This window comes from Equus quagga, chromosome 10 (assembly GCF_021613505.1).
Source record: "Equus quagga isolate Etosha38 chromosome 10, UCLA_HA_Equagga_1.0, whole genome shotgun sequence".
NCBI lineage: Eukaryota > Metazoa > Chordata > Mammalia > Perissodactyla > Equidae > Equus > Equus quagga.
Genome location: NC_060276.1, coordinates 106363283 through 106374432, shown reverse-complemented (window position 1 = coordinate 106374432; position 11150 = coordinate 106363283). Strand labels below are relative to the sequence as shown.

The 11150-nt window shown below is 41.4% G+C and overlaps 1 protein-coding gene across 1 annotated transcript in view; it reads left to right on the top strand.

The window, feature by feature from the left end:
- The first annotated feature begins 1034 nt into the window (after positions 1-1034).
- CNKSR2 (connector enhancer of kinase suppressor of Ras 2) overlaps positions 1035-11150 on the top strand; it is a 255852-nt gene continuing 245736 nt past the window's right edge. The window contains exon 1 of the mRNA XM_046674057.1: positions 1035-1143. Coding sequence (XP_046530013.1) covers positions 1080-1143 — 64 coding nt within the window. The 5' untranslated portion in view covers positions 1035-1079. The remainder of the gene's footprint in view (positions 1144-11150) is intronic.

Sequence of the window (11150 nt, the reverse complement as noted above, 5' to 3'; positions counted from 1 at the left end):
CCCGCCTCGTGCTCGCGGCGTTCCTGCTGGCGGCGCCCGTGCCGGTCCGCGCCGTTCCACGCCTCCGTCTCCGCGGCGAGCGCGGGGCTCGGGAATCACCTCGGGGGCCCACTCAGCAGCGGGGAGGGCGGCAACGAGGACAGCCCGGGCTCCCGCTGGAAGCCCGCGCTCGGGGTGTCCCCCTCCCCTCGGCGGCCGGGACGCAGGTACCTCCTCAGCAGCCTCGGCAGTCGGCGATCAACTGGTGGGCGGCCCGGCCAGGCCCGCCACGGCCGCCGGGAAGCCCTTGCGAGCCGCGTTCCCGCCGCCAGCACCTGACTGACTGACCCGAGGCCGGGGCTCGCGCCGCCGCCGCCGCAGCTGCGCACGCGCTCCTCGCGCGCCTCTGTCCCGGGGCGGCCGGCGGGGCGGGAACTCGAGGCGGCGCGCCGTCCGCACCTGCCTGCCTGACTCGCAGACCCCGGCCTCGGGCCTCGTGCTGGCGCGCGCACGCGCCTCGCGCGCCTGCCGTCGGTCCCGGGGGCGGGACCGCGCGACAGCGAGCAAGCGGGCGGGGGGCTCGTGGCGCGCGCGCCCCACACCCGAGGGCTGCGGAGAGATATTTTGGGTGGCAGGAGGCCCCTCGTCATTTCCGCCGTACAGCTTGTCGTGCTGGGGGCTCCACTCCCGCGCGCGAGGCGAGCGGGCAAGTTGGTTGCGGGCGTGCTGCGGTGGCTCCTTCGCTTGGCGCCGCGACCCTCGGCAGCACAAGCCATGAACTGAAAGCCCGGAGGGACGGAGACCCGAGCGGAGCGGCGGAGCAGCAGCAGCAGCCGCCGCCGCCCCAGCGGGGACCGAGCAGAGCCGGCGCGGAGCCGCGACCCCGCGGCGTTTCCCTGCTGCTCGCCGCTCCCACCGCCGCTGCCCGCTGTTTGCTAAGAGACATTGCAACCGCGGGACCCGACACACAAAAGCCGCCTTCTCCGTGCCGCCAGCCCGCGAGGCAGCGCCCGCGAGGGACCCCACCTGAGGGCGGATCGGGCTGCTGAGTTCGTTTTGTGTCTGAGCTCCGCGACCCGCGCGGAACCGACCCGGTGCCCATGGCTCTGATCATGGAACCAGTGAGCAAATGGTCTCCGAGTCAAGTAGTGGACTGGATGAAAGGTAATGTCTGCGGTGCGCAGGGCGAGGCGGCCCGGGGCGCAGGGTCCCGGCGCGCAGCGGGGAAGGGGCGCCTGCCGCGGCCGAGCCCGCCCTCGGGGCTTCTGCTGGCCGATCGTGGAGTGGCGGGGGTCCTCCGGGGCTGGCAGGGCCTCGGGATCCCGGTCTCCTATTGTCCCCAGCCGGTGGCTCCCCCGCCGGAGAGGGGCGCAGAGAGCGCGGGGGGCGGCCGGCGCGACCCGATAGGAGGCTGGAAGCCGGGGGACGGAATCCTGGCGCATCTTGCCGGCTCCTGGCTGCCCTCGGCGCCCCCAGGCCTGGAGGACGTGGCGACCCTTGTCTCTCTCCTCAGGGAGGAACCCCCAGGGACCTGCTCCGCTGGTTGCCTCTTCCCGGGCCCCTTTGTTCCCGGGAAACCTGACGCCCCTTCGGCAGCCGCCCCTGCTAGGTGCCTTTTTCAGCGCCAACTCTCCGGTCAACTTTTAAGCCCGCATAATGGGGTCAGGACGCGGCCGCCCGGGTTTGGAACCGTGGAGCTCCCCCTTTCCCCCGGGTTGGGCTGAGGATGCTTGAGAGATGCGCTACTTTGAGGGAGAGGAAAACATGCTTCCTCTGGGACAGCATCCGCACTGGTATCCGTGGGTCCCTCCTGCGCATCCCCCGCGTCCTTTGCCTCCTCCTCTGTTGTCCAGTTGAGGCTTTGGACCTCACGGCTTTTTAGTGGGGGCTCGACCCCAGGTGCAAGGTGATGCGCATTCAAGCGCCCCCTCATTTCTTCCATCTTGAAGGCTCTCCCCTTTTTTTCTCTGGCAATTTCTAGTAACCATACTTATCGACACTCGCCCTCCTAGTCGCAAACGTGGGCTTTTTCTCTAGTCCCTGGGCTTTCCTGCCTCACTATCTCCCTCTGTTGTCTGAGTTAAGGGGCCTGTAGAGGACCCCCCCTCCTCACTGCCACTGCCTCCCCCCAGCAAATCCCCAAGATTCCTTAGATTTTGGGAATGCTGACGGGATGGATGGGATGGAATAAAGGATTCCTGGCCACACTTGGGAAATGTTAAATCTTTGCTTATGGTTATTCCTAGGCACAAAACTCTAGCTAGATTAGTCAGGCACCAAAGGCTTATTTGTGAAAATGCCCGTTCCGAAGATGAGGGAACCCTTTCTTAGGGTTTGCATAGCAGGCAGAGTTTCTAAGCTCAGGTACTTCAGAACGAAAGGTGGGGTCGAGGAAGTGATTGAGAACGACAGGGAGAAACTCAGTTTCTTTTTCCTTTTTTCCCCGAATCTTTTTGGCCTCTTGCTTATTCTTGTGGGTTTTCCTCTATCCATTTGCTTTTCTTTTATTCCGTTACTTGCCCCTTTATTCTTCATTTACTTCGTTTTTCTTTTCTAATATGTGGAAAGTGCTTTGTAAGTGCAAAGCACAGTACAAATGAGTGTATTGAATTAACTCGAATTCATTATTTATCGACTGCCCCCGTGTGCGATACATTGTGCTAAGGTGCCATGGGTGCCATGACTAAGACAAAGTCCTGCAGTGGCTCATCTTTTCTTTTTCTTCTTCTCTTCTCATATTTACTATTGAAATTCTACTTTCCTAGGTTCCCACCGGTTCCTCCCCTTAGACTGTCAGATAACAGACAAACATCTGTCTTCTCCATTTCTCAGTCATAAAAGAAAGAGCCAGGGTATATGCAAGAAGCAAGAATGCTCAATTAAAACCCTTTCTTTGAATTTGCCTAAAAGATTACTTTAGTTTGAGTCTGTTACTGAAATGCTCAAAGAAAAGCTCTCTTGGCTCAATGGGAGTCGAATTACCTTCAGAGACTACCTCTTACAAGTTCCCATGATGCTTGTAGTGAGTGCTGCATACTCCATCTTCTTCACCTCCCACCCTCCCAGTACATTCTTGCAGTTTCCCCCCTCTCTACAGTTTAGGTCCACTGAAGCAAGTGGAACATATGATGCACGTATTCTGACACACGTTGTTAGTTTTCCAGTACACTAGTCCTTCAGAAATCTCTCCAGCCTAAAATGCAGCTTCTTTAAAGTTGGGCTAACATCGTTAGCTATGATTTTAAATTATTGTTATCTTTAAGTTGAATAACTTATTTTCATACCTGTTGGTGATGCATTTTAGAGCTATTTGAACAGATCAGTGAGGTAGCCAAAATAGAATTTGTGTATCTTTGTACACATTAGACTGGAAGAGAATAATTGATGTCATTATCTGTATACTTCAAGTCCCAAACTGCCTACTGATGAAATTTCCATAATCTTCGTATAAACTTGACTTGAGATATTATCAGAAAATAAGATTTAAAAAAATAATTGGATGAAACGAACATTTCCTCAACTTGTAACTTTCTCTTGCTACCTTAATTAATTTTCCCTGCCTACCCTTTTCTCCAAATAAACTTTACAAAACACATATAAAAAATACTTTTCACCCTTTCCTCAGATTCAGTAATGTTTAAAAGTCGGCTAATTTAGGATGTAGCTTTGGAATGGCTAAACCTGATTTAGCATTGTATAATGTATAGTGTTGTAAAGGCAGTACCAAATAATGAACAGGACTTTTGAACAACTGCAGCACTGTGGGAGTTTTTCAAAGCATGCTCCTAATGTGACAGTTTTATCATCTTTAACATTTAAAGCAGATAGCATATGTTTTCAGCTAGTCACAGTGATAAGTAGTTAACGCTCTATTTAGTAAGGTACATGCTTTATGCTCTTTCTAGGGTATTTTTCTCTTCACTAAACAGAAAAGGAACCAGTAAGCATGTAAGAATAGCATGGCCATATATTTATGCTTCTTGACAATTTATAGAAGTGGTATAGAAACTCAGTCAGCAGAAAGGGATATGAAGGAAAAAAGAAAAAAAACAGGCTGACAAGATTATTAAGCTTTGGTAGCACATATTCAAGATTATTTATGAAGGACCATTTATACATTGCAATTCATTTTGATCTATTACTTTTTATTAAAATATATTTGGAGGAGACATATTTTAAATTTATGTATTAATTACTAGTAAAGATATAAGGGAAAACTTGCAATTTTTTTATTTGCTTACCCCCCCCACTCCACTATTTGTAAAATCTGAAACTCACTGAATTTTCAATAAAAATTTGATGTGTCCCAGTGTCAGTGTTAGGTCCAGTAAATATATGAATTCCTCATGAATCAGTAAAATACACAGTTATATCCCAGATTATCTTGATAGTACTTCAGCCTATTTGGAAATATCTTATAGACCTTCAAAAATAATTTTAAAAATTAATATTATAAAAATATCTTTTGAGAAAATCAAATACTGATCATTTAGCATTTGAAACTAACCTTTTTCAATTGGAAATTGCATTGAGTACTCTTGTAGTTTTGACAAAATTTTAAAATGTCAACCTTTTTATAGTAAAGAAAAGCAAAGCAGTTACTGGAAAAAGCTATAGGAAGAAAAGTAGGCCAATAACTGTTTCTAATTTTTGCTCAGTGTATAACTCTAAAATACATTATTTTTCAGCTCTTATCTGTTCACCTGCAGGGCCTGGAAGTATTTCATAGTCTGCAGTTGTTTCAGTCTACTTTTTTCCTCACTGAAATATAGCAAAAACCTCTGAACACTTTAGGCCCCTATTATTAATTTTATTATTGATTTACCTTGTCTGTGTCACACCCAATAATTCCAGTTTTCTTCTCACACTTTGAAGCTGTATCAAAATATCCACATGACTAAGATAAAGTTATTTTCCAGGACCAGCTCCCTTCATGACATTTTTCCAATGATCTTTAATCCCTTTCTGGATCGAATAAAATGGAATATTGTTTTCAGAGTCAACCAATAGGCCCCACTTTGCTGGTCTTCTCTTATGATCTCTATGACTTAGCTCCATCCACTCTTGTATTATTATGATTCCTAAAATAATCTAAATTTTTAAGATAGCCTCTTCTCAAACCATCCCTCAATTAACTGCTCTGCTCTCTCCTGTTTATTATAAACCATTTTCTTTAAGAAGCATTCACTGACTTCTAATTTCTGTCCTGATGACTCAGCCATCTTGAGGATGGAAAATGAAATACATTATTTTAGGTATAAAAAACAAAGATAAAATCAACATTTTGCTTATAGCCCTACAAAAGAGGAAAATGCAGTGATGAAATAAGATCTATTTAGTATAAAAGTTAAAGACTGTAAAGGAGAATGTATCTGATAACGTTAAGAGGTTTTCACAGGTACGATGCTCTTCAGTAATTTTTTCCCCCTCACAGGACCCAGAGCCGAGGTTGAAATTTATCTTAATTAGATGAAGGAAAATGTCAAAATTTTGAGTTAAACTGTCTTGAGGGAAAGATTGGACATAATTTTCTGGCAGAACGTGAGAAGTATGCACCAAAGGAAAAAAAAATATGTTAAATGATCAAATTGGTCCTAAATTTTTGAAAATTTAATCTTTTTCCTCAATTGCAATGTCACTAATCACCAACAGTCACCTACTTTGGATTTGATGTTTTTAAAACAAGCAGCCTTGTCATTTTACACAAAGAAGAAATTTACCTTTTTGATATTTAGAGTTTAGATGACAGGAAACATCATTTTATTTATAATGTCATTAACGTTTGCTCTCCAAGGTAACACTCGTGATTTAGCGCAGTTTAGGAAGAAAGAGTGTACTTATGTAGAGGCATTCTGGTCCTTAGATATTATTTACTCAGTAGTACTTCTGCATGGAAGGTGCTTTAATGGATTGTTTTAAATAAATTCTTCTCTGCTTTGGGGAGATTAAGTCTCTGTAAGGGATATTAGTGTATTGACAAACCTATGCCTTGACAGACACAAGTACGAACTAGTACATTTGGTAAATTTTTTAAAAGTTTGCATTATGTTTTCAAGCACCAATGGAAAGATAGTAAGTCAGGCGGAAATCCATGGGGAAGGTGGGGTTTTAGCAACTAAACAATTTGTTTAATTAAGGCATGTTCTAGAAGGGATGTATTCTAAATGTAGAGGCACAGCAAGAGACTCTAGAGTTGAGATGGGATGCTTAGCCAGAAGGGTTGTGTCTAGGTTTGTCAGGTTGAAAGAGCGAGGTGGGCAGTAGAGGGAAAGTGAGGGAGGGGCCGTGAGTAGGTGGCACAAGAGTACAAGAACAAATCTGCATTTCACAAAGACAATAAAACTCTCATCGTGTCCTGAGTTTAAATAAATACCGCATTATAAAACTTTGGCTGCCAAAAATAAGCCCACAAAGAATGTGTATTGAATTGGTACAGCTGTTTCAAATCTGTTTCTCAGGAATAATTTGGAAATAATGTTAAAATGAGTTATTTTGAAGATTAATTACATCATTAACATTATGTCGTTGGATATTTAGAATTTTACTGATCCAAATTCTTATATGAAGAATGAAGATAAGGTTTTAAATATTGATGTTGAACTTAGAGCAGTGATAAATTATCAGTTTCATTTATAGCAGAGTGACCTCACATTAGGATTTAATTTGTTCTTAATGACTTTTAGCTTTCTATAAGACTTCCCCACAGCACCTCACACATAAGGCTTATTGTGAAAGATGAAAAATTAGCTTCCATAAAGGGTACTCGAAGGATGGATCATCTGTACTAATTTAAAAGGGAGAGGGGGAGGGAGGGTAAGTAATTTGAAAAAAAATGGAGTCTAAAGCTTTTTATTTTTTATCACTTTGTCATGGTTTAGTGTCTGGCTAAAGAACAGCAAATATAGTCTTCAATACAGGATCATTGTGTTGAATAACATTCAGTGAGTGAATTCACAGTTTTCATGCATAGCATAAGCCTGTGCTCCCTAAAATGGTACATTTCTGTGGCTGTGGAAGCCAAATGATCAAAAGAAGCCGAAGAGTTAATTTTTGCTAAGTATTTTAAAACATTTTTATATTAATACAAACTTAGATATTATATTCATGGTGTAGAAAGCAAAATTGGCATGATTTTTAAGATGAGACCAGAGGCTTAACAGGAATTTTAGGCTTGCAGCAGGCTGTGAAAGCTGCCTTTCCCAGACCTCCCAGGGTTATGAGTACGCTCCATTCAGCAATTATGGATACATCAGTGGAAAAGTTTGAGAAGTGGTGGTTGGGTTTAGAAAAGGTAAAATTAATGTACTCTGCTTCCTCTTTTTCTCCTTTTGCAGGGTACAAAATGTTATCTTTTCAATCAAGGTCATGATAATTATAGCATCTTACTTTGTTTGATCCATAAACTTGTAGTGAGGATGAACTTCTTGATAGTGATTCTCATCCGATCCTATCCTTTCACTTCTCACCCCCAACAACTTAAAAAATTCAATGGCTTCTCACTGTTTTTAGGATAAAGATCAAAGTCCTTAAAATGGCCATTAAGACCCTTGAAGATTCGGCTGTTGCCTGCGAGGTAAGCCTCATTCCTAGCACTAGCTACACTGGCCTTCTTTAGGCTCTGGTTGCCCGGCACTGGACCTTTGTACTTAATGTGTTCTCCCTGACCTCTTTGCTTCACCCAGTTAACTCCTACTCACCCTTCCGATCTCAAGCCTCCTCTCCTCCACCGAGGAAAAGCCTTCCTGATTCCTCAGATGACATCAGATCCTCAGTTATGCGCTCTTCTGCTACCTTGTATACTTCTTTGTCCCATTTGCCAGTTTTATTTTTACGTTAATTTGTATGGTTATTTGATGAGGGCAGAGAGGCCATCTTTTTTGCATAACAAGGCATACGAAGGTATCTGCTGAAAAGTAGGCGCTCAGGAAATACTTGTTGAGAGAAGAAATAGTTATTCACAGATTATTGGTCTGTCAGCAAATCTGCTTTCCTAAATGACAATGTATGTAAAGTCCCTTATAAAGCTCTAATGGCTACCTCAGTGCCAAGTTGTATATTGTGTGCCAGAATACAGTGGAAGTGGAGTTGCTTTATCCATTTTTCATAGTTGTGTTGCTCTAGCCAATTCAGTGACCTAAATCATGGTTTAGATTCATTTTGTTAAGAAATATTAATAATGTCAATGAATCCATAACACTTCTATGTTTATGCTATAAATATTATAAATATACTATAAATATTATTTGCTAATGTCACTTAACAGGCCAACACAATAGGCAAAAGTTACTTTAAAAATTAAAACCTATCCTTTTTCTTAAGCATTTATTTTCTTTCATTTAAATTTTCTAGTTGTTTCTTCATTTTGGTGTTTTTAAAAGAACTTTATTTTGAAACGCATGGTAGAGTGAAATTTATAAAATGCCTTGTTCTCTTAAAAGTAAAAAAAAGGTCATATGAGAAATTAAAATGTTTTTTTCTGTTGTGAGAGGGAAAAATTCTTTATTTGTTAATTTGGAGGATAAAATGGAAAAACAGTCCTTTAGCTTAATGAGACCATTATCTTCTTTATTATATTTAATGTTGTATTTACTTTCTTTTTTTGGTGAAGAAGATTAGCCCTGAGCTAATATCCTTTGCCAATCCTCCCCTTTTTTCCGCTTGAAGAAGATTAGCCCTGAGCTAACATCTGTGCCAATCTTCCTCTATTTTTTGTATGTGGGATGCCTCCACAGCATGGCTGATGAGTGGAGTATGTCCATGCCTGAGATCTGAACCTGCGAATCCGGGCCACAGAAGCAGAGCACGTAGAACTTTAACCGCGTGGCCACAGGCCTGACCCCTACATTTTTATTAATAGGAATAAAATTAAGATATTTAAAGATGCATCTTAAATCCTCATTTCTTATATAATTTTTCATCCCTCCCTCTGATTTTGGAAAAGGAATTTTAATTTTTTAAACTAAATATAAATTTATTTGGATTAATTTTTGAAGGGCAGTCGTTAAGAACCTGCATGGAGTTATTGTAAAAAATAACTTGTTGAGTACAGGTGTCTCATGAAGTTTTGTGAGTTACATGCTACTGTATAATCACTATTAGGCATATTATAGAGATTTTTCTGATAAAGCATTCCCCTTCCCCCAAATTTAGAATGGTTAAAATATAAATCAGAATAAGTAAAATTTTTGAGACCTTCACATAGGTATTACAGTCTGTTAACTCTTAGTAAAACACCTTCAGGCTTAAATGTTCTAGCTAGTACTGAAAAACAATGGGTTGCAATTGTGCCCTGATTTGAATTACAAATAACTATTCAACAAGATAGAATTTTTTAAACTTAAAGATGTATTTAATTTCTTGTTTGATTTCAATTTAAATTACAATCATTAATTCTAATAGAAGTTTTCATTATCTTAATTTCACTCTTGCAGTTTCAGGAAAGAAAGGGTTGTGAGTATTTGCATAAATTCATTGAATTTTAAATTTTACTAAAGTACAGTAACTGCTGTTTTAGTTTTCTGTGTTCATCTATTGAATATTTTGTCGCAACATAAAATTGTTTTAAAAACCAAGATTTATTAAATAAACCAAAACTCACAATGGCATTAACATGTTATAGTTTGCCGTGATAAAAACCTTGTTACATAACTAGTATCAAATATAGCATGATTGTCTGTTTTATATTTACTTGACATTAATGTTCTTGGAAATTAGTCTTATTAGGTAGCTTGGATAGTCATCTGATAAGATGATAGATAAGAAGAAACCACGTTGTTAGTTGCTTTTAAAGTGTTGCCCAATATCCTTTTATTTGTTTGTTTGAACTTTTTATTTTGTTTCAGCTACATCTGCTATTTTTAAAATGGGCTTGCAACATGTTTTTTGAAGTAATATCTACAATAAATCAATGGAAGGCTGGCTTAGATCCTGGATTTTACTTTTTTCAACTTGTTTATGAAAGATTATGAAAGGATCTATTTTCTAGCAAGTTGTTAGACTTATAATATAATTTATTAATAAAAACCTTTGAAATACTATAGCCTTAAGTAATTAGCTGAATAATTAATTTTAACAATATTAGTTGAATTCTTTTTATAATTTTGGTATGTTTTATATGTGTATATGGGAATTTATTTCATACCCTTTTTTTTCCCCCAACCATCCACATTATTTTCACAATGTTTCATAATCCTGGGGACTTGTGATTTTTATTTTTTTTCGTGGCTGAGCAGAAAATTCACATTTTAATTTTGTATAATTCATTTATGTTTTGGCTTTCAAAACAAGCCCCTGGGCTATTAAAAACATATAAAAGAGAAAGTGTTGTAGAGTTTTTGCTGACGGTGCTCAAAACAGACATGTAGTCAGTCCAGTTGCTAGTTTTCCTCCCTGCCTGCTGGAGCCCACGTGGAGACCAAGTCCAATGTGGTGTAGAGCCAATGCGGATGGCAGGGTTAGGTAGGTACTCCTTCCCCATTTCCCTCCATGTTGGGGCCCAGGTGAGTTTTGTGGCAGTCTCATTGGCGCCAGTATTGATTAAATCAATGGCAGCAGGTTTCCTTATCTAGAAGGCTGCTCCCTTGCCCTCCAGCTGTCAGACTAGAGGCTTTCAGTTTGATGTTGTATTGTCACATGCAGAGAAGCTCATTCTATGGAATATTTAGGGCTAGATAACTTTTCTTTCTGGTCCTTTGAGGTAATGCTTTAAGTATACTTATGGTAAAAACATGTTAATTCAGATCCTCTTTATTTGAGATTTGTGATAATTTCAGGGGACTGCTGTTGAAGTTCACTTTTAATATGTGAAGGAAGGGTTTACTGATCAATCTAACAATGTAAATAGATTGGAAAGAAATTGTTTGACCCAGGAGGATACAGTGTTTTCAAGTACCATACTTTGCTGGGAGCCATTTCCTTACTGAAAATGTGCTAGCTAGAAGTGAGTTGTGTTTTCAGTTCGAATTTCTGCATACTTGGAATCATGGTTTTTGATTTTTTGGACTATTTTTACAAACATTCTATAACATAGCTTGATTTGGACCCTCATTCTCCCAAGTTAGACAGATCTCATGCACTTCGCTTCTATTATTATTAGTAATCCTTGAAAGTGAGATGAGAGACAGTTAGGAATACCCTTTTATAGGTAAAGTACAGAGAAGTTGAGCAGCTCA